The 23405-nt window shown below is 41.7% G+C and overlaps 3 protein-coding genes across 3 annotated transcripts in view; all 3 read right to left on the bottom strand.

The window, feature by feature from the left end:
- The window catches only part of crocc (ciliary rootlet coiled-coil, rootletin), a 41239-nt gene extending 30134 nt beyond the window's left edge, over positions 1-11105 (bottom strand). Inside the window, exons 1-19 of the mRNA XM_080424831.1 lie at positions 10951-11105; positions 7899-8025; positions 7631-7776; positions 6182-6373; positions 6012-6095; positions 5807-5886; positions 5405-5570; positions 5198-5304; positions 4438-4665; positions 4243-4333; positions 4043-4129; positions 3683-3895; positions 3087-3286; positions 2720-2902; positions 2056-2200; positions 1777-1923; positions 1450-1680; positions 679-872; positions 38-165 (exon numbers count right to left, since the gene is read on the bottom strand). Of these exons, the coding sequence (XP_080280957.1) occupies positions 38-165; positions 679-872; positions 1450-1680; positions 1777-1923; positions 2056-2200; positions 2720-2902; positions 3087-3286; positions 3683-3895; positions 4043-4129; positions 4243-4333; positions 4438-4665; positions 5198-5304; positions 5405-5570; positions 5807-5886; positions 6012-6095; positions 6182-6373; positions 7631-7776; positions 7899-8025; positions 10951-11007 (2806 nt within the window). The 5' untranslated portion in view covers positions 11008-11105. The remainder of the gene's footprint in view (positions 1-37; positions 166-678; positions 873-1449; positions 1681-1776; positions 1924-2055; positions 2201-2719; positions 2903-3086; positions 3287-3682; positions 3896-4042; positions 4130-4242; positions 4334-4437; positions 4666-5197; positions 5305-5404; positions 5571-5806; positions 5887-6011; positions 6096-6181; positions 6374-7630; positions 7777-7898; positions 8026-10950) is intronic.
- Positions 11106-11746: 641 nt separating this feature from the next.
- On the bottom strand, positions 11747-16979 carry necap2 (NECAP endocytosis associated 2). Its single transcript, XM_080424817.1, has 8 exons — positions 16811-16979; positions 15808-15908; positions 14634-14738; positions 14271-14352; positions 14070-14175; positions 13847-13985; positions 13612-13711; positions 11747-13474 (listed from the first exon to the last, which is right to left on the bottom strand). Exons 1-8 carry the CDS (start codon positions 16909-16911, stop codon positions 13432-13434), a joined length of 777 nt encoding a protein of 258 aa, XP_080280943.1. The 5' UTR covers positions 16912-16979; the 3' UTR covers positions 11747-13431.
- A 1749-nt stretch (positions 16980-18728) lies between these two features.
- Positions 18729-23334, bottom strand: LOC308082807 (SUZ RNA-binding domain-containing-like). The gene is made up of 4 exons (XM_080424827.1): positions 23271-23334; positions 22278-22327; positions 21891-22160; positions 18729-21786 (listed from the first exon to the last, which is right to left on the bottom strand). The coding sequence occupies exons 1-4, from the start codon at positions 23322-23324 to the stop codon at positions 21675-21677; spliced, it is 486 nt and encodes a 161-aa protein (XP_080280953.1). The 5' UTR covers positions 23325-23334; the 3' UTR covers positions 18729-21674.
- Between the last annotated feature and the right edge of the window lie 71 nt (positions 23335-23405).

Genomic DNA, 23405 nt, shown 5'->3' on the forward strand with positions numbered 1-23405 from the left:
AGTACTGTATAACTCAGGCTTCATTTATTCCTCTCACCTGTTGCATTCTCACTGCGGATCCGAAGACTCTGGATCTCTGTTTCCAGCTGCTCTCTGCGAGACTCCACCTGAGCCAGCTGCTGCTGCAGTTCAAACAGACTGGTCTCCAGGGACTCACGCTCGGACCTGCACAGGTAGGGAGACAAACACTGGTAACGCAAACAGACAGAGAGCCTTTCTCATGTGTAGGAATGTCACGATTACAAATTTAAGTTGACGATTAATTGTCACTCAAATAATTGCGATTAATGATTTTATTGTGTGTTTGGCAATGAACATTGGAACATATGATTTTTTTTTTTCGTTTGCCATTCAGGCAATAACAAATTCCACAGGGCAGATATGACAAATAACTTAAATATACAAATACATTATTGACATATTTAATAATTTTATACATAGAAAAAAGCAGAAATAGCTGATCTACAAGCTTACGTCACGTTGTAAGCTTGTAGATCTGCTATTTCTGCTTTTTTTTTATATTTGAAAATGTGTGGACGTTTTTCAACATGGAGACGATTATGACGATTATGCAACAAAAAAAAAGTTTGATTATCTCAAATAATTGCGATTAGACGATTATGTAATAATTGTGACAGGCCTACTCATGTGCACCCGCATGTGCGCACGCACACACACCTGAATGCGGTCAGTTCCTCCGTCAGCATGGCGTTCTCCCTCTCAGAGGCAGTCAACTGGACCACCAGTGCCGCCTTCTCTTTGGCCAGCTCTGACCGGCCGCGGCCAACCTCTTCCAAGGTGACTTCTTGTCGCTGGCCCTCTCCCCTGACCATACCCAGTTCTGATCCCAGAGAGCTCACCTCGCCACACAGCTGCCAAGAAATGATATAGAGGTGAACACTAGAAGAAAAGAACTGCAGTAAAATCACCTGTAAGGGTGTTTTGTTTACACTTTCAGAGTTAAATCCATGTGTACATGGAAGTGGAGTTAAGGAGTTGAGGAGGTGAGAAAACGTGAGGAGGGGGGGGCTGGTCTGTAAAGTCTATGGGCGTAACGCTGTCCATTCTTTTTACAGTCTATGTACCTAACACTACAGAGACTAGGGGTTGACATCTGGCTTGGCCAGGCATCCCAATGAACACGATTGGCCACGTTCGAGGGTGGTAAGACGGCAGGGGAAGACGATCTCTGTCGCTGCACTAGCAACTCCTACAAGTTGGTCAGCAGAGAGCTGAACTGAGAGGATAAGCCTGTACATCCGTACACGTTACGTCATCCTGGTGAAACTCCTCAATGTCAAGTGAAAAGAAGCGGACTGGCAGCATTACGTGTATTGGAGGAGACACGTGCTTGCCTACAGAACTTGGAACTAAATTGGGAGAAAGGGGAGGAAAAGGAAGAAAACATGAGGAGTGTGTGGATGATGAAGATGTCATAATGTAGAATACCTGAGTGATTTTATCCTGTTGCTTAAGTTTCTCAGCCCTGAGATTGTGAAGCTCCGCCTCCACCGCGACCCGGATCTGCTCAGAGTCCTGCAGGGATTGGTGGAGGGAGATACGGGCGGAGTCCAGCTCCAGCCTGTCCTGCTCCACTCGGACCAGCTCATCTCTGATGGTGAGCCTCTCTTGCTCCGCCTCCCGTTTCTGTATCTGCAGAAGGGCCTTCTCCTCCTCGAGCTTGGGACGAGAGAGACCAGGATCAGGTTGAGAGAGGGACTGGAGACATTCATATGGACGGGGCCTAATACTTATATACTCATGAAATACCCCTACCTGGATGATGATGGCGTTAAGGTCAGCTTTGTCCTGGGCCAGGCCTTCGTTCATGCCGCCCATTTTGGCCAGAGAGTCCCTGAGCGCCGCCTCCTCCGATTGGAACTTATTAACCATCAGAGTGAGTTCCGAATTACTGCTTTCAGCCTAGAGAGGAGGATGAAATGTTCAGTGTTCACAAGATCAGAAGAACGCAGAAGATGCAAGAACCAAGTCAAAGCAAGAGTGTTGCAACCCCTAATGGCATGCTTCCTGATGACAGTTTAGACATTTTCTCACCCGAGCAAGTGCTTCCAAGAGCTGGGCCTTCTCTCCCTCCAGCAGCTGCCTCTCGACCTCCAGCTGTTGGTGAATCTCCCTCACTGCAGACAGCTCCGCACGTTGGGCAGAGGATCGACTCTCACTCTGCTCCCACTGCTTCTGACTGGGAAGAAAATGTATTACATAACATGAGTATTGAACGTTTCAAAATACTCAAAGACATTGCATATGCAATACAAATAAGCTTACAACACAGCATGCAGTGACCGCTATGGCAGATCTGTGACACCAGTTGTAATGATGGCAGGTGAAGGGGCCACAGTGGCAAGAATCAAAGCAGTGAGGAGGATGTTGAGCTACATTCTTTATTTGACAATTGTCTAGTATAACATTAGGAGAACTGCAAGGTTGTGGTCTCCTGAACATCTACTGTAGGTGTGAGAATGTGGATTGCACCATTTTTTAAAATTTTATTGGAGAAGTTCCCCCATGCATGTGTAACGCCCGGGATTCGAACCCTGGTCTCCCGTGTGGAAAGCCAACATCTTAACCACTATATAACTATAGGGATATCCCTATATTCCGGGGGAGATATTAGACTTTTATGTCATCAGGCTGAGGCTGTGAGCCACTCTGCTACACATGTCATTCACTGATTCATCCACACATTATGTTTACGTACAGTCTCTGGGTCTCAGCCTTGGCCCAGTCCCTCTCCTGAATAGCAGCCTCTTTCTCCTCCCTCTCGTGATCGCGCTCCCTCTGTGCCGATGTCACCACCAGCTGCAGCTTCTCACAGTCCATCTGGAGGATGTGGGAGTTGCTCTGTGCTGCCTGGGTTACCTTCTCTAGACCCGTCTTCTCGCTGGGAGATGCATAATGGAAGCCAGGACATGACACGAGAGGAAAAGATGTGCAGTGCAAAATATGTGTCAAGGATGGTACTGAGGATACACAATTTAATAAAAATAAAAATAAACATTTGACACAAGAGGATTCAGGAGAATTTGTAACTACAAGTTACTACACTGATGTAAGTATCCATTTACCTGGCCAGTGCATCTCTCTCCTGCCTGATACGTTCCCGTTCTCTCTGTGTGGTCTCCCTCTCTCTTTGTGCAGCGTCCCTCTCTCCCTGCAGCGCTTGGTTGCGCTGTTCCATCTCTCTCTTGGCTGATTCGGCCTCTGCTAGCTGCCTGCGCAACTGTTGTACTGATGACTGAGCAGAGAATAAACGTCCTCGAACATCCTGGGAACAAAAACAGAAATCAGTAAATAATTGGATAAGTAAGTAATAAACGCATACTGTAGACCCCAGATTAATCTACTGTATTATTTGCACGTTACAGCAACTAAAGGGTTGAGTGTTTGGGTGGTTTCTCTCAGCTTTGGCAAAGAACAGAGGTTGTTTGCATTCAAACACAGACTACAAACTGGAATCTGTGGTACAGGTGATGTATGTTAGGCAATGGCATCAGTAAATGAATCATGAGATGAAGCAGGCACTACTGAAGTTTCTTCTAGTAATTTCTTACTGTACATGTTTCGGCACAAAGCCTTCTTCAGTGCTATATAGTAGGGAAACTGGAACGTAAGTGCCTCTTCAATATGTACGTAATAAAACTAAATCATTAAAAGCATTAACCTGTAGCTGTAGCTGCCTGTTGGTGATGGTAGAGCGCAGAGCAGACAGGCTGGCCTCTGAGAGAGGGGGCAATGAGGAGCATCGAGTAGGGGAGGAGGATCGCCGTGGAGATGAGGAGAGGTGAGGTGAGGGGCCGTGGATCAAGGCCAACAGTGGTGCACTACAGTTGTCCTGATCCGCCTCTGATGAAGAGTCTCCATCAGACAAGAGAGTCTATGATGACATTAAAAACAGGCATTCCATTCCTCATGTGACATCCTGATGTGACATCCTGATATGAAAATGTGTTTTTGTGAGAGAAAGTGAGTGTGAGTGTGTGCGTGCGTGCGTGCGTGCGTGCGTGCGTGTGTGTGTGTTTACCTGAGCAATATCACGCAGTGTGTCCAGCAGAGTCTCACTGTGTGCTTTCATCACCTGCATGTCTGTCTCATCATTGCCATTTTGTTCCTGAAAAAAAGGAAAGGTCAGAATAAGGCACATAGACCTGGTCGCGGGGATGGAACGGACCTGACAAATATGAACCCAGTACATCCAGGGGCCATAATGGTCCAGTCTCTCACCTCAAATCTTCTGGTCAACATGGCGATATCTCTGTCTCTGTCATCAATTTGCCCCTTTAGCCTCTCCCCCTCTCGCACCGCATCTGACAACCTGATGATCCAACACATTGTTGTCATTAATCCCATAAACTGACATTATATCCAAAGACGAAACTGGTGGTTACAGGCCTGAGTCTGATCTTTCATCTCCCTGACCTGGCATTGAGCTCAGTTCTCTCTGCGTCTGTCCGGGTCTGAAGACTCATCAGCTCCGACACTCGTTCTCTCAGCTGGTGCTCCAGTTGTGCCCGCAGGGCGGTCTCCCGCTCCAGTGCCAGGGCCATCCCTCCCTCCCGACTGTGTACTGCAGCAGACAGGCCTGCACAGGACAACTGGGTAGAGTGGGACACCCGAGCCAGCTCATTGCGCATGTCTGACAAATCCCTGGGGGGAGATGGAACAATGGTTGAGACACAGTGAGAGAGACAACAGTGCCATGATATAAGCATTATATGACCATAGTTACAGTAGAACCTTATTCTTCTGAACTCAAAGCTAATGCAAATGTGATACTGTGGCAGTGGGGTGTGGTTTGTTTCTGAGCAACAGGATGGTGCTCCGGTGCAGTAGTTAACACCTGTAATTAAAATGGGCTGACGATCTAGTGTTCTTTAGACAGTCAATCAGCCCTCTTTCTCTGTTCTGTATCTTGACTGGGGATGTGGGACAATAAAAAGGACTGTCTCTGTGGAAATGGGACAATGTGAGATTCCACCAGAGTGTCGCCCCGTGGCGCTCCACTTTCAGTCGACAATAAATCACACCCCACTGACACAGAAACATGTGGACGCATTCTAAAATGTCTCAAGTGTGTTTTTAAATAAACTGATATTTATGCCCATCTGGTTTAAAATAATATGTATAAGCTCCAGCTACAATATGGATATTTTTTGTTGTTGTCGTTGTTAATATTAACCTGTCAGTTGCACTCTTCAGTTCACAGACATGCCTGCGGAATCCAACCACTTGTCGCCACAGTGTCAAGAGACGACTGTGTTCACTGCTGAAGTAACTATGAAAAGACTGAAGGGAGCAGAGAGACAGCAGAGACAGAAATAAGTAAATACCATGAATTTAATTTATTCAATACATGTGTTGTTGTTTTAATGTATCCATTACCCACCTCTTCCTCTCTCCTCCAATCAGACTCCCTTTGCTCCAGTTCCTCTCTGGCTTTTGTCCAATCAACTGTGAGCCTGCGTATGTCCTGGCTGAGAGCCTCATTGGCCAGTCCAGCCTGCTCCAACTGCTCTCGCAACATGGCATTCACTGCAGACAAACTGCTGCTTCTGCAAGGACAACATAATGTACAGTACCTGAGCATAAATAACATTTCTTACTGCAGATGAGACAGACAGAAATATAGTAATAAGTGCTTCATGCTGCTGACTAATGGAGAGATTTTAACATTTTGACATCATGTTCCAGATAACTTTATGCATTAAAAACATCACATTTATATAAATCCCCCAGACTGGAATTACAACTCTAAATCAACACACGTAATGACATAATGATCAGTTACCTTTGCTGTTCTTCCTCTAGTCGGATTAAAGCATCCTCTAAATTGCTGCTTAGTTCATTGTTTGATGTTTCACTGTTACCCTGAATATGAAGAAATAACAAGAAATGTTTATGAGAGCTTGTTAAATGTAGGCCAGACAATCATGGGGTGAATAAAATATGCAAGCTTTGTCTAATGCTTGAATTAGCTCATATATGGGACTCACACTGAGCCTGCGTTGCTCCTGTTCAGAAGATCTCTCCTGCAGTGTCTTTTCTAGATCTCCACATCTCTTTTTGTATTGTAGCACCTGAAATGGTAACAACGTTTCACTCTTCTATGTCTTGAAGCTTACAGTACGTCACAGGAATAAAAGTCTAATTTAAGAAGGGATACCTTGGCCTGCAACTTCTGTACGAGCTGTGCCTGCCTCTGCTGTCCCTCCTGGTAGGCAGTGAGTTTACGCTTGTAGGCTGCTTGCTCTTCATCTAGTCTCCTGCGCAAATCCACATTCTGTTGTGCCAGGCTGCGTGACTCCGCTGAATCATGATCTCCCTCCCCTGTCTCAAAACGCAGCGTCTGCTCCAACTGTGTATTTGATCAAAACAAGTAACATGGCAGAGGGCGCTGCAGAACAATCAAAGTCTTCATAGATTTACACAGAGAAAATAAATCGAAATTTACCACAATTTATACTGTTTTAATTGACGATGTTTAATTTCAAGGTTGGAAGTGATCAAAGGACGACTTCACCCATTTTCAAAATATCTTCATATAGTTGGTCCTCACTAACACTCATTATAAGATCCATTTACCATTTTAACATGACCATTAGTGAGGACCAATTATATGAATAGGTCTGTGGGGTTTACAAATATTTAACCAATGAAAAGTATTATTGTGACTAAATATATAATTACATTGGATCCATTGGAACACAGGTTCTTTTTTCCATTTCCTGAAAAGCAACGTTTTACGACATATAAGGTTTCTGCCGGACAGCAACGATAAGGAAGGCGGAACGAAAAAGGTTGGTTTGGATTAAACTGTCACGTGAGAATTAACGATCACACCAGGGTTCTACTGTAGACATTAGACAACCCTCTGAGAGGGTTGTCTACAGTGTGATGCAAAACCAAAGAGATCTGCCATAAAGCCTTTTCACAAAACATCAATTACTTTTATAGGGGTCTGGGATTTTACAACGGAACTAGTTAATTTATTAGTTAACAATTGTCAAAATTGTGCAAATCTGTCACTGATTTACACTTGTATCCCTAAACGTGATCAATGCCACAATGCAATCCAGCCTAAGTTCATTAGAGTAATTTTGGACCCGGTCTTGCAAGGTGCCTTTAGGTAATGTTCAATCCAAACCGCATGTACTGTACTGCCCAGTGCCCACTCACTCACTCACTAGACCTCTTCTTCTCCCCACTACTCAATCTCCTGTTTACAATCACCAGGGGTGACAAATGCCATAGCAACCACTTCAGTTCATTCCAGTCCCTGTAACCAGGGAGACCTCCCAATCTCTCCAGAAGAGACAAAGAAAATTCTGAAAGGGAGAGAGGGAAGCGTATAGCACAGTGTTTGTTCTAACCATACGCGTCTCTAGAACCTGGCCATTCTAGTGTTTCTAGATCTGCTATTTTCCAAAAATGTTGCAAAGTTTGGGGGGGAAAATATATATTTTTGAAACCTTTAACAAAACACATCTTGTATGGGGGATCTCTGGCACAAAATGTTTTCAGATGGGGGTCTGCGGCCAAATACATTTGGGGGTCTTTGACATGAAAAGGTCTGAGAACCACTGGTGTATGTCACTCTGTCTGTCTGTCTTACCCTTTCACTAATGGCACCGTACTTGATTGCGAGCTCATCTCGGTCTGCTCTACTGTGAGCCAGCAGGTCCTCCAGCTTCCCTAGCTCTCCCTGCAGCACACGGTTCTCCTCCTGAAGGGACATGACCGAGGACATGGCTCCTGCTGCTGAGATATACACAGTGGGAGAGACAAGAGGAGCTCAGGTGAGAGAAAAAGGATTCAGAGCACAATTCTTCACTGACCCTCAAACGTTCTCTAATGACATAGGGTGGTCTTTGGTGACTCACAGCTATCGTTGAGGTTTTTGGTGACGATTTCTCGGACTCGTGCAGGTAGACATGTAGGAGTGTCATCAGGGGATGGGCCCCGGACCGTCAGCCTCTTCTCCTCAGATAGAACACTTTCTTCCAACTTCTGCAGAAAGGATAGTATGGCAATTAACAAACGATGGATGAGAGGGAGAAAGAATGTGCGGTGTCATCTGCATGTTGGGACAATTATGCTTATAACAGACATATTATCTGTGTACCCTGGGGTATAACCCAAGCATTCAGTGAAATAAATGTATAGAAAAGCTTAACACCTTAAGCCCAATATATGTTGCTGTACGACAAATAGATAAAATAGCACATATACAAGCTCACAACACGTTTCCATGCAACAAGTTGTGAGCTTGCAGATCCGCATTCGTTATTTTTGAATAATGATATTCCCAAAATAGGGATGCCTGATTGAAAGTGGTTAATTATGCAGCTAATGTCACAAGAGACCAGGTGGTGTCACAGCAGTCACACTAGAGAAATGCTGCTGCCTAGTGTGTGTGTGTGCGCACGCGCACACCACACGCATGCGCACACGCACACGCACACACACACACACACACACACACACACACACACACACACACACACACACACACGTACGTTGATTTGGCAGAATGTTCTTAACACTGACTGTAGCCTATGTTAAATAACCCAGGAAAGGTAGGGAAAAGGCCTACAACACAGAAGAAATCCCAGCCTGTACAGAAGAAAACCTGATTTAATTGGACCTGCAACTAAAGGGTCCATTTATTTTTACATCCTCAGATTTTTGCTGTGTGTAGTAGTCGTGTACATCACCTGTATCACAGATTCCAGTCTGGAATCTGCCTCTGAATTTTCCGTGGCACTCATAGAAGTTGCAGTTTAGTAGATTATTAATCCTCGCTCCTCTTACAAAGTCTCTCCTGTGTGTGTGTGTCTGTTGGCTCCCACTCAATGTTGTTCAACAGGATTAACTGTTTGATTAATAAAGTAATTAACTAATTCACAAGTTAGAGCGTCCTTTCTTTCAAACTCGAAAAATAAATAGAAAAACAGATTGAAAAAACGAAGGAAAGAAAAAAAAACCTACAGATTCAGTGTAACTTGTAAAAGTTGATCATGGTTTGCTCTAATACGATCTGCAAGTGAGCGTCCTGCTTGCGTCCTACTTGTGTCCCTCCTCTGTGAGACTGCCAGGAAGAGATTGAGGACAGTGGGATAAGCTGGGTTTAGACTACGCTCCCTCCCACTCCACTGTCACATCCTGTGAAAGGTATAGCCTGCTACAATTCACATGCATTCACTCCCACTCAACAATAATTTATACATATGTTTTTGTTTTTTATTATTTTATTTTATTACATTTACATTAAATGTAAAAAAAAAAAAAAAAATGTAAACAAAACCTTTAAAGGCCATTTTTTTAAAACAAAGATTGGGCCAATGCATGGTCTTCCTACGGTGTATATTTATTCTTACACTATGCAAGTATTCTTGAATAAGTGTACTTATACTACTTATTCAAGTGTCATTTGCCGTATAGTTTTTGGGGTTCTTTGTGTCTCTCGCCCCGTGTTTCACTTGTCATTAAAGAAAAGATTTCACACTTTTATGGGTCAGGATTTTAGATTCAGGATTCAGAATTAGGCCAAGTGATGTCTCTTAAAATGTAAGCATTATTGGCCTTTATGTTTTAAAATAAGTTGTGTTTAAAATGAGCCCATACATTTGCACAAACAAGAATAGGCCAAAGCATGCCATTGCCTACATCAGACCACTTGTTTGCGTTGTCATAGTTACAGTCAAGAGGTTCAATATTCCCAACCCCCTCTCCAACCAACCTCATCACCATAATAAAAACAGCCCCTATACCATCATCATAGGCTGTTTTTTAAGGCTTCATGTTGCCAGGAATAACTGTAAATGTTAATTGGTGTTTGAAACAATAAAATACATTAGGTGATCAGAAGAACATTCATCTATTTAAACACCCCACCCCCAAAACGTACTGTAGCAACTGGTTGCGTGAATTTAAGTTATTATGTGATGTGATGTCCATGTATCGATAATAAACTATAAATACAAACTATAGCGCCTACTAACAGTATACGTAAATCAATGCATTTAACATAGCGTAGCGGACGGTAGCCTATGTAGCGCCCTCTATTGATCAGATGGGCAGTGATTTGAGTGAGAGTGAGTGAGTGTGTGACAGTGTTGCCATGTCTGCTTATTACAAGTGACTTTGGGCTTGTTTGTCTGTAAATATTGGTAGTTGCGGGTTGCGTTTTTTGGGGCTTGTTTCTAAAGTGTAGTTGCTTATTTTGGGCTTGTTTCCAAATGTTTTAATTATTATTTAAACCAGTGGTTCTCATGTCATGGACCCCCAAAATATATGGATTTGTCCCTAATACTCTCATATTTTGTTTTCAAGATGTTTAGAAAACAGCAGATCAAATAGCCGATGTATAATGGTTTAAAGTGCTCATGTGGCCTAATAGTCGCTTCTTTTTGGCTTGTTTTCATAGGGTTACTTATTTCTCACGCAAAATCTGGCAACGCTGGTGAGTAAGAGAATCTGACACTATACACACTTCGAACTCGAATAAATAAAGATCCCATACTTTCACTTACAGCACCATGTGGACATCTGTGATTATAATAATCTCAGATGGGACTTTAGGTTTTACAGTTCAGATAAATAGTACCTGTTGTTACAATACAGTAGCTAGTACAGTTACACACAGCAGTCTCATCATCCAACATCAACAATGCTCAATGTTTCTTCTTCTCCAAATTCAAATTCACCGGAAGGGCACGCCCAGTCCATATTGTTTTTTTCCCCCTAAGTTTCTAATAACCAACTCAATGAACGAAAATAGCTAAAGCACAGGCTACATGGGAGTGCGAATGTTATAGGTCTCATCATACAGCAGTTTCCTAAGATAGTTCCAACACCAACACTATTTTGAAAGAACTCCCTGCACAGAAATAATGTGGCGAAAACATGACGCATCATCGCCCTCCTCCTCACCTTAAACGAGCGTCTGCCTGTTGCATAGGACTTAGCTCCATTCTTCCCTTCTTGCATTGGCCACAATACAGCTACAGTACTGTACAACCGACGACCGTTAGCAGTTTGTTGGCAGAATGCTACATTGTTCCGAAATCTTCTCCATGCTTTTTCCGGGGAGGGACTTCCAGTTCACACACCAGCCGCCTGAGGATGATGGTCGCTGTCATCGCATACAATACAACAGTGGTTCTCAAAGTGGGGTCGTCCAGGGACTCAGGGTTCCATGAGGGAGGGGGGGGGGGGGGGTTCTAAATTTACCCTTACAATTCTGTAACTCTGACAGTGTACAAATGGAACCAAATGGACCGGTTAGGATCAATTTGGTTCCATATGTACACTGTCAAAGTTAGGGGGACCTTGAAATTTAAGTTTGAGAACCACTGGCATACAAGATCAAAATGCTGTCAATTGAACTATTCACAATCTAACTAATATCTTTGTTGTTGGAAGGCGAAAATTAACCAAGTTAACCAAGCAAGCTGCAAAATACCTGCTGTAGATATGGTCAACATTTATTCCTACAATACCGGTGCTAGATTGGACCTTTTAATTCAATAGCCTACTCAGCTGTCTGGAACTTGCTTCAAGTGTGAAGATGAATGATGGATGTGCAGTGGAGCTGATGCATTTATAGTTGTCATAAGAGCCATGGAGACCAGTGGCAATGCATTAGGCTATGGTTATTTCCAGGACAATGATCTCTCCAATCTGTGATCCACCAGGGTGTGAGAGTAACAAGAAAATAACACCGAACTAACAGCATATTGTTTATTTACAAGAGAGTGTAAGTTATATTTTATACATTTTATGAATCTCCAGAAAAGGCACATGGGAAATATCCATTGCAAACTATAAACATAAGATTCAGAAAATTCCAATTTGGTAAAAGGCACATTGGTAAATGTGGGACAACAGAAAAAAACAAACAAAAAAGTATGAATGGGTAATGTAAAAACAAATACAAATAAAAACATAGCCTAACATTTCAAACGTAATAAATCCTAAGACAACCAGAAGCTGGCAATCGTGTCTTCTTCTTCCAAACACCATGATGCTACAAGCACATGTCAATTTCATAGGCTGGCGTAGCCAAACAATCAGAGATCTGCACCTACCCGATATGTCTAGTGAGATTTAAGTCAATGTAGTGGCTAGAACAGAGGCAAAAACCATAATCAGTGTCCCAATATGAAGAACTGCCCCTAAAGTATTGTACATTCTTTTAAATCTCAGAATTGTTTTCACCCAGTTTTAGCAGCTACATTGAATTTAAATTGGACGATAATCGTTAATCGTGATAAAAACGCTCACAATAATCGTATCGCAGAGATTTTAATTTATCGTGGAATTGTCCTCCGTCATACACCAGGATGAATTAGCTTTTGTTGAGCTGCAAATGTACCACTTAAACCCTCTATACTTGATAAAAACGGACCTGTAAATAGCGCATTTGGCTTATTTCACTCTACACAACGCAATAATTTTTGCCACAATAATCGTGACATGTAATTTTCATATCGTCCCATCCCTAGTCATAATCAGACGTATGAATGGGCAGATCTCTGATCGTCTGGCTACACTACACACCTTGTTGATTTCTTAACAGCTTAAGAGCAAAATGGTCAAGAAAATGTGACTTAAATCATCCCAGCTTTGCAAGGTTTCCTTCATCTTATAAAAGCAGGAGGAAACAGAGGAACGTAAACACAAAAAAGAGCTATGCCTACACAACTAAACACAGCATAAACAATAATAGAATCAATAATCTTTCACCAAATGCCAAAAATAATCTTGAGATGAGTGGTGCTGCTGCTATGATGAGAAATATGGACATTTTGGAACACAGTACAGTGGTGGTATTTAAGATATGATAAAGGCAAGGTATAGGGGGACAACATGGTCATATTAAGTTTGACATATCTGGAAGGTATGGGCAAAATTAAAAGACTACATTGAGAGATTTCCAATTTCAGGTGACTCATGGACACAGAATGGAAATTTTCACCTGGGTAGGGGGACAAGACAAAAATTCCCTTCAGACTTCAATACACCCATCTGTCTCACAGAGAGCACAAACTATTTGACGCAGCCCTGTCTGACAAGGCAAATGATGACACATTTCATGGTGTTCTGACCGATACTGTACTTGTACTGAAGTACAAGGCAGCTCCAATTGCATAGTTAGTTAGTGTAGGTATTCCTCAGAACTAACTGGAAACACTTGCAGTGATGGAGCAAGCCAAGTTTGTTTACAATTCACCACTTATCCTTTCTTTTGCCGCAATCATTATGTCCATGGAATGTATGGATCCTGAGTGTGTGTGTGTGTGTGTGTGTGTGTGTGTGTGTGTGTGTGTGTGTGTGTGTGTGTGTGTGTGTGTGTGTGTGTGTGTGTGTGTGTGTGTGTGTGTGTGTGTGTGTGTGTGTGTGTGTTGACTACTAAAATTGCACCCATCCTGTTTGGACGGTGTCTTTACTGGAGCTGTAGAGAAGATGGATAGAGGATGAAGACGGGGGGGGGATGGTGACAACAATGAAGACAAACAAAGACTGATATAATAAATGATGATGCAATCAAAGCAAATGATGAGACAAATGATCTCTACTCCCAAAACATACCTGGTGGCACCAGCAGATGTGAAATCTCCCCACATGTCAGGTGTGGGTTGTGCTGCTGCTGCAGGGCCCGGGGAACCAAAATCAAAAAGAGAATCTGCCACTGCAGTATGGAAAAAAAGAAAAAGAAAAAAACAAATCCCTTAGAGCTTACAGATCTGTAGTGAATACGCAGATATCCTCTGTATCAAAGTTTAACGAAGACTGTTATGAAGAGTTAGAAAAACACAACACTCACCAGCGTTTATTTGTGTAGCTGGGGTTGTTTGCTGGCTTTCAGGAGGTGGTTGGAGGCCTCCAGCCTTTGGTCCCGGGGGAGGTGGGAGAAGACCGCCGCCCATGGGCCGGGATTTTGCGCCGGCCTTCGTTTTGACGTTCTAAGAAATATACATTGGCGTTTATAAATGTCCTTTCTCATAAAGTGTATTTCTTTATCATTCTAAAACACTAATGAAACTCACCCCAATGTTGATCTTAATAGTCTGTCCGTCTTTAAAACCAAGATCCAGTGGTGCTGCCGCTGGAGCTGATTCTTGTTTTGCCAACTCACCCTCTTGCTTTACCCACCTGCAGGGTCAAAAGTAAGAGACAAGAGTTTCAGAGCAGTTTTATCATCTCAACTGAACCACACAGCAAAATCCAGAGTGATCTGAGCAACTCACTTAAAGTGGTCTTGTAGGGCCACGTTGAAGTCAAAGGAGTCTCCACGATCAGCAAACCCCAAGCCAATAAATGCATGACGTCCTTGATCCAAAGCATCACAGAAAGATAAATAAAACATTAGGGTCCTTGATGATAACTGCATTAGAATACTTGGATGATTTGATTAGGAGAAAAACACCCATTTGCAATAGCTTGCTTTTGAAAGAATAAGTGTTGTTTCTTTATTTGAAAATAAAAAAACATATCTCCTTTTTATGGTGTGGCTCTGCAGGAGTCTAATCGTCTGGAAGAAGGTCTGTCACTGCACAATTACGGGTCAAAATGAGATGAACTTATATTCATTTCTTATTACAGTGACTTACCATTGCCATCCTCTATTCGTATCACAAAATATCTACTGGAGTCTGTAACTGCTTCAACAATAACTCCAGGATACTGGTCCACAGGAGCCTGGGCAAACAGCTCTCCTGAAAAACACACATTTATATTCATCATTGCCTCACATACTTTGCAGTTTAGTTGTTAAATTAATGCAACCAAAATGTTTATTTTGCTGAATCTTGCAAAAACGTAACGATATGTTCTGTTTATCTGTGGAAAATAGGGCTGTCACAATAATGACTTTTTGGCATTGAACATTGGAATATGTAAATGAAAATAAACATTATGTTTTCAATTCAATTCCTTATAGTGCCAAATCACAACAAATTGTCTCAAGACACTAAATATAGAGAAGAGACCCGACATTGTCCCACCCTGAGCAAGCATTTTTGCTTGCTCAGGGTGGCAACGAAAAACTCCCCCTTAACTGGAAGAAACGTCAGGCAGACCCAGGCTCTAGGGTGGGCAGCCATCTGCCTTGACTGTGTCAAAGCGATAGAAAGATCTAGATGCCTTTAAGAAGAAAAAGCACACGGCAGATATGACAAATAGCTTTCATATACAAAGCCGAAATATATAAAAAAATGACTGATAATGACAGGTACCAATAATCAAAATAAACAATGTACTGTCTATGGCCAAAACAGGCAATATCCTTGTCATCCACAGCCACAGGAATCATGCTTCTTATTTGGGTAGATTCGAGGCAAGGAACACTAACATGTTGACCTTATCTGTGCGCAACAAGATTACATAATTGAAAGACTGTGGGAAAACGATGGAAATATGACATCTGTTAGTTTCATGCAGCTGTTTTTATACGGATGAATGGAAATTATTCTAACGATTATTTAAAATAGTTGTGTTTAGTTCAAATAATTGCAATCATGCGATTATGTAATGATTTTGACAGGCCTAGTGGTAAAGTGAAGGAAACGTTTGAATGTGCATTAAACTAAACTAAACTTGAAAATAAAGTTGATCTACGTGGTCTTCCTAACATAACACGCCATACCTACACGCCATAGTTATTTCACACAGATAAGGTTTTCAAGACAGTTCACAGTATTTGTACAATTTCAAATCATGTTTTTTTTCTTCAAGCATGTGTTAGTTGTTCTCAGATGTAGCCAACATATAACATTAAGCAGTTACCTGTGTTTTTGTCCTCGAGCTTGATGTAGGCTACCTTTCCTTTGGCAGTGATCTTCAGCCTACCACTCCATGAGGGTTCGTCAAGCTTCCAGTCTGCTGCCCTGGAACAAGACAAAAACAAAACTCCTTTATGTGCCTGTCATCAATAGGGCAAGTTGACCACATAACTCAAGTCAGCCACAGCATAATGCTTTGATGGCAGGAGGAAGTGAGAGTCAGAGCAGAGGAATAACCTTTATGCTTCCTCTGAACAGCCCAGAATCAACAAACAGCTTTTGTCAGAGCATAGGAACATTATATGTTGTAAAAGATGGCACGTATTGCGGTGCATAGTTACTGCATTTGACATATCCAGCTGCTCTGCAGCAGACCTATTTTTCCACAGTATCATGTAGCCTGTCCTGTCTGACAGGAAGAACCATGGTGATGGAAACTGGTTGACAATTAGCTCCTTACAGAACCCTGTATACCTTTTTTTGTTTTGGGGATGACGGTATCCTGTCATCCCAAATACAAAAAAGGGTCTTGTTGACATTGACAACACCCTCAAACCCTGACAGTTATGTTGCACTGCTGTCAGAGTGAGTGTTGCATGTATGGTTGCAGATCTGCAGTAGACTACTGCAGATCTGCAGTAGTCTAGTCTCACACTCACACACACACACGTCAGACCTGCTAAACACCTCACAGTGTGCGATTGATAACATGTACTACGCCTGTCACGTGATTATTGCCAAATAATGAACATGTTGTACTACTCTCTGCTTGCATCACTATTTGTAGTATAAATGCAATGCTAGTCAAACTAACGACCAACAAGACCCAGTCTGTAAAACACACTGCCACAAAAGACAAGAGGTTGCAAATGTATTAGCCTCATAGCAAGGCTTCATGATATAGATAGGCAGAGTTAATGTTAGCACAGTTAGCTTGGCTGATTGACACTTTGCCTTTTGCGGGGCAGTTAAATGTGTCAGTTCTGACCAAACCACGTCATGCTTACCGATATCCACGGTTAGATGCACGGGGTGGGATCCGGTACACGTGAACCTCCGGCTTCACGCAGACGATAGATTCATAACTGTTGTCTTCTGACAGAGCCATTTTTGCTAAGTTTTACTTTTACTACAACAAAACTTCTTCCCGAAATTCAATGGACGAGCTTGGCTTGATTAGAGAGAGGAGGGAAGAACGAGGAGCCACGGAGCCTCACACTGCCCCATGTGGTGAGGAGTGTTAGTGTGTGTGTGTGTGTGTGTGTGTGTGTGTGTGTGTGTGATATATGTATTATTTTTTTTTCATTTCTTAATACATTCATTCATTAATGCTTTATGTATAAATATACATATCTTGACCTGTTTCTTTGCTCCCCCCTTCCATAAAACTACAATTGATGGAGCTTGCACACCCACCTCTTTACACCTGTAAACCTGTGATCTGACAATTATGTATAATTATGTTTAGACTGATTGATTGAATACTTTATTTAGCAGTTTGCAAAAAAAGCACAGAAAAGTACAGTTCTATGCTAAATAGGATTAAACCCAAGAAAGCACTATGGCTTAAGTTGTTTCCATTGGGGTCCAACATTAATCGAAAGTTTGTGTGTGTGTGTGTGTGTGTGTGTGTGTGTGTGTGTGTGTGTGTGTGTGTGTGTGTGTGTGTGTGTGTATGCATGTATATACTGTATAATCTCTTAATTTGCTGCATCAGCTCCACTCACATAACACTAACGGAATCCTATTATCACAATGTGTCAATTCAACAGGTTCAGGTATATTTTAGACAACCTAATGAGCTCAACAGATTATTGGACTGTTTACATAATTAAAGAGGTGGTGCCATGGTTTTGCACTTTTTCTGTTTTTCATGTGTCTATGAGGTTGATAGAACTTCATTAAGCCCCCCGGTGGTGTTTTTATGGTGTTTTATGTCTTCTCTGACTATTTGGAGTTTCTTCCTGGAGGCTGAAACCTTGAGGGTCAAACGTGCCAATAGAGAAACAGCGCTTTAGTGACATCACAAAGCCATACCCTCCCCCTCATTATCATAACACAACAGGTATGGGCATGAGGAGGAGGAGGGACTAGGACAGGTGGGTGGTGCTAAGGTGGTGGAGGAGGTGCTAAGGTGAGAACCAGGTATACTTAATGAACTGGAGGTGTGTCCACACAAAAACAACATTTTAACACTTACTGTACACTTTTTTTTTTGAAAAAAAAATCCTTACATAATAATACCTTATGATCAGGTTTTAGGGTTGAAAAATATCATGGCACCCCATCTTTAAGGCAATTAACGCTCCATTCACTAATTTCATCCTGGAAGATAGACTTATTTGTATGTTTACTCTTCCATACAGCTACAGTATATTCAGGTCACACCCATCACATGCAGGTTCTCTTGAATGATCGATTAATACATTCTAGGGGTTGTTTTTTCTCAGATGAGCAGATTTCCAAACTATCTTTCGGACTCTTATCTGTTGTCAATAGATACTGATACATTTTCAAGGAGAGAAATCCCAAAGGAAGAAAGAAAGAAACATCGGAATTTGATTTGGTAAATTGCAAATTGAGTCATATCCTTTAAAAACCTTTACACATAAATAATGTAGCATTCCAGACTAAGGCTTTTAAGAGAAGAGAGTGCTGTTGTGCATTAGGAATTACCTGTTCAGTGCCAACAGAAATTTTCATTTATTTCAGGTTTAATTGAATAAAAGACACATTAAGTTGAATTACTAACTACAGGATATTCTAAATTGCTTGTGATGGAATACCCTAATGTTCATGTCTGACAATTCCTCCATATTAAGGGTTGTGCTCAAGCCCTTTTTTATGCTGGTGTGGTGTTTGACTGTACAAATCAGTTTATATCAGAAATAAAGTATCAGCAAAACTATTTATCTTTTACTGTCTTTATTAAAGGACAATTGAAATTGACAGTGGTTTTCAACTTTCAAAATGAAAAGCAGATGACATTAATTCAGCCTTGATAGGAGGTTGTGAAGCAGAATTACTTGGATTTGCTACGTTGTGTTCTCAATTTAAGATTGCGGCAAACCCTTTTGAATATCAGCATTTTCATAAGGGCCCTGGGCTTCTTGGTGGCTCAGTGTACCAAGGTCACAGACCATGTTTTCATTGTTTGGTTTGAATTCAATTAACAACCTTGCATGTCACCCCAGTCTTGTTTTCCTGTTTCTCTTCATTGTATCTATATAAATTCACAAAACCTGTGTATGACTGTCAGTGTATTTGTCCCGGCCTCCCGGGCATAATGCAGGCACGCTGTCTGACCTTAAACTTGCCGTGTGTGTCGCTGATGACCCAGGGGTGGGAAATCGGTCGGACCAATGGTTATCGAGAACCGGAGAACCACAAATGCTTGCGGGTCTGTGTAGGATGCACCGAATGTGTCTGTGCGGGTCCGCACAGCGGAACTCCTGACGACATTAGGGATCCATATATAGTCAATCGGTCTAACGTAGTGGGTAACGCTATGGGTACTCTGACAACGAGTAACAAGTTCAACGGGTATTGCATAAACGGGTGGGGCGTGCATTCCCAACGTGTATTGTTCACGACTTGCATCGTTCCCGAGTAAGCCGGTGCCCGTTTTTAAATAACTCATTGATTGCAATACCGTATCTAACGTTATTAGTATTGTTCTAACAGGTACAACACTGGGTATTCCAACAACGGGTACAGCGAGAACTTTGACAACAGTTTGCAACCGGTATTGCATAACCGGGTGAGGCATGCATTCTCAACTTGCATTGTTCCCGACGCGCATCGTTCCCGTTATGAGCTTTTAGATCAGCCATTTTCACTATTTGTCGACGATTGACAATGTATATAGGGGCTTAAGTGGTTATGGCAGACAACACCTTAGAAGTTAATTTCTTCATTGGTCACTCAACACTGAATTTCTGCCCAACAGAATGAAAGTTAGCTCTTACTCTATAATTCTTTGAAACAATTTGGCACTTAATATATGAATATTACCGCCCAACTACAGCACTCAATTCTTTTATATCTATATTTCATTGAAATCACCATGTGACACTTCTAATTCTAAGTCTTGACAATAAATCAAGTCCTGATAAAACTCCATTCAATAAAAAGTGACAGGAGTCGTACCGTACGAAATGAATTAAATGGAATTAATATTAAAACGAATTGGATAAAATGTTGGTTTTGGTCTTCCAATGTTCATTTTAGCCATTGCTATTTATTCTACTTTACTTCTATTTTTGGTTTCAATTATCAACTTGCCTGACTTTAAATAATTGTCAAATCCTTACCGCCCCCAAAAAACCTAAGAAACACAGATTAAGCCTGGACTGTTTGCTACAGAGCGTGTACTGAGGTCACCTTTGTTCTGATGAACACCTTGTTGGAATGAATGAACCAGTCTTAGGTCAGCTTGCTGGCATTGTTTGGCCTGCTACTCTCTGTGCACCAACAGTTACCTTTACACTTTTACACTTAAATGTAGCCGTTAGAAGGTGAATCACTTAAAAGTTTAAGTGATTCACTTACTGTATCGAACAGGTTGGTGCCTCCTTGGTTGTGAATGTTTATGGGTGAATGGGTGAATGTAACACACATTGTAAAGTGCTTAGGATAAAGGCGCTATAGAAACATGTGAAGGGTAGATCGGTGTTCAGAGACTCTTTGCTAGACAGCTGTATTACAGTTGGCTGTAAGAGAGGTTTGGCTTGCAAGGTGGATTAGAAATAGGAAGGCAAAGCAAAAGCTGAGATTTATACAAGATTACATTTTCAATCCCCTTCATTGTATCTTATCCTAACATGTAATTTCCCAATTTTAACAAAACCTCATAAGCTACAAGAAATACTTTTCATCTATTCTATACCATGCCATTTTTATACCACTTATAAATGGTGCATTTCTGCCCCAAAATGCACAGTTAAAGGAATACATTAAAGAAACTAAAATATTTAAAACAAAAGATAATTATAAAAATAACACAAGTAGTTATTAGGCTAGGCAGTCTTTAAAAATAACCCAAGGATTTGTTTTATATTTATTGCTGTATCAAGGTAAGACCTAGTCCCACACTGTCCCTTCCTTACCTAATTGATGGCCAGAGGCCTTGTATCCACTGAGCACCCTTTTTCAAGCTAGTAGCACTAAAACAGAGGCTTGTGGTTCTAGATACTGCTGCTATGCATCTTAAAACGTTATTTGAAGGCGCACTTTTGCACATAATGATTTTTTGGAATGTTTGCAGCTTCTAGTGTCTACTGCTCTGAGTGCTAAACACAGGCTCAAGCCCCAGTGCTTTCATTTAGTTGAAATCACAAACAAGAATCCAATACTTTCATGGACACAAAGCCATACTCCACGTTGCATCAGTGATATGGCCAGCTCCTGCGTTCACATGTCTCCTGAGAATTCCCCCAATTTTTCTAACTTTTCTTATTCTCCTGGAGGGATTGCGAACCCGATGCCATGGCTCAAAGCTAGCAAATGACATAGTAGGGGCGTCATAGGGCTGCTCGTGGTACATCGTATCACAGTGTGAGGGGACCTGAGGCAATACCCTGTTCACAGTGTGGAACAGAAGGGCTTTCTGATCCCCCTTCCAATGTTACACACAGGAAAGAGACGATGCAAAAAGCAAAGTGCATGCCAGGCAGCAGAGTGAAGAGGGCACCGGTCTTCATTTCATTGAGTATTCCATCTTCATATTTCTAATGTCAGTCAATTCTTTTCATATCCCAACACTCTGCCCTTCACAAACAATGCCACTTACACATGCCCTTTAACCTCCACCCTACATGACCACTTGGGAGTGATGGACGATTCCTCTCAACAGCCATCTTGTTCTTGTATTTATCTGCAGAGACGGAAGCCTGAGGTACCATCTGGGCCGGTTGGTTGACGGATCAAGTGATTGTTTGGACGAACTGGTTCCGATGTCTGCTGTGCATTTGCACGAATTTGCCTGTAGACGAATTAAGACAGATCAAGAATTACAGACCAGCATTATATTACCCAGCCACCCACACACCACATTATTACTGATATTATAAATCTAAAAATGTGTACCTTTCCTGACATGGTTTGTCCTGGGGCACATCTTCAGAACTGGCACTACCTAATATTCTTCTCCGAGCCTCTGCATACTCGGCCTCCCGTTGTGCCAGAGACTTCATCTGTTGAGAAGGACGGGAGGAGGCAGCAGAATTTCCTGTAGTGCCATTATTTGAAGGACGCTTCAAAATTCTAATTTGTGGAGGCGGTGCTGCAGGCAGAGAATCATCCTGAATTACAATCGCAGTCCGCACGGGTGAGCAACCTGAACTCAAACTCGACTTCCTACATAGCAGAGGCAGAGAAAGAATAAAATCATTAATTAATAACTTGCGGCTATATACCTAGCCAGTAGTAGCCACATTTAGATCTATTTTTGCAAAATCTTCCCTCTTCACTTACTTTGAGCTTTGACTTAGTTTGAGCTTTGCCTCAAATCTTCTGTCTATTTCCTGCAGAAAATAACAAGAACACTTAATAAGAATATCTGGAATATGAAAACATTGGATAGGTTCATAAATCTTATTATCACAATATCTAAGATTTTATGTTGCTGATTTTGTAAGCTTCCCTGCTGACACGCTAGAGATACTGTATAGAAACTGCTATTTCATTTGTGTGGAACAACTAGGTTACTTGTCCCTGTGCTACTAACTCATAATGAATACTTCAACTCCTTATTTAGTGGTTTTGCATTTTACACAGCTAGGGGTCTGATCACACCTATAAAAATATAACCAAATCATTAATTTATAACAATCAAACAAATCTTATACATATACATACATACATACATACATACATACATACATACATACATACATACATACATACAATATTATAATATACAGTTCAGTTAAGGAAGCTATGCTTGGTAGAGGCCAATGCGTGTATCTAACTAACTTTACTATGTTTGGGAAGTGAAAAAATATGATTACATTCCAACTCAACTGTTTTTAGAGGCGCAGTTGATGAAATGTTGCGAGTGTTGTTTCCGCAATGGGTGGGGCAGAAATATTGTGGTAGGAAATGGGAATATCGACCACCTTTATCTCTCCCGATTGTACTACACTTTTTAGATGAAGGTGTGAACAGTTTGTCCACGTCAGGAAGATGTTTTCAGTGAATCTCTGGATAAGAAATGAACGCAGTCAATCAAGGACTGCGTTCATTTCTTAACTAGAGATTCACTAAAAACAGCTAGCTTCATGACGTCTATCAGTGCTAACTGGGGCCTTGACAGCCTGTCTGTGCAGGAAGTCAAGCTAATCAGTACACATTTGGAAAAACCTCCAATTTAAACCGATAAAGAAAGACACTAAACTACCCGTCTACAGGCCTCTGAATATGGAATCATCATGCAGCCTCGAAAAGTATAAAATAAGCCTTTCTCACCCCACTGTCTGCAGCTTCTTCCCAGCTGTCTGCAACATCCTCATCCTCCATCATGTTTACAGATTTTTCGTTCGGTTCTTCTTTTTCTTCAGGTTAGGTAATTTCCCATATCCGAGGCCGTTACAGCGCTTTGGC

This window comes from Gymnoscopelus braueri (genome assembly GCF_963280865.1).
Source record: "Gymnoscopelus braueri genome assembly, chromosome: 3".
Classification (NCBI taxonomy): Eukaryota; Metazoa; Chordata; class Actinopteri; order Myctophiformes; family Myctophidae; genus Gymnoscopelus; species Gymnoscopelus braueri.

Bases quoted from the DNA above. Each gene is read 5' to 3' on its own strand.
- necap2 (XM_080424817.1), bottom strand. From the start codon at position 16,911: ATGGCTCTGTCAGAAGACAACAGTTATGAATCTATCGTCTGCGTGAAG. The intron at 14,176-14,270 runs GTGAGTTGCTCA...TTGACCCTGCAG, and splicing joins GCCCTACAAGACCACTTTAA to GTGGGTAAAGCAAGAGGGTG. The intron at 13,712-13,846 runs GTGAGTGTTGTG...TCCATACTGCAG, and splicing joins AGCTACACAAATAAACGCTG to TGGCAGATTCTCTTTTTGAT.
- LOC308082807 (XM_080424827.1), bottom strand. From the start codon at position 23,324: ATGATGGAGGATGAGGATGTTGCAGACAGCTGGGAAGAAGCTGCAGAC. The intron at 22,328-23,270 runs GTGAGAAAGGCT...TATTTTCTGCAG, and splicing joins AAGAAGCTGCAGACAGTGGG to GAAATAGACAGAAGATTTGA. The intron at 21,787-21,890 runs GTACACATTTTT...ATTCGTCTACAG, and splicing joins GACAAACCATGTCAGGAAAG to GCAAATTCGTGCAAATGCAC.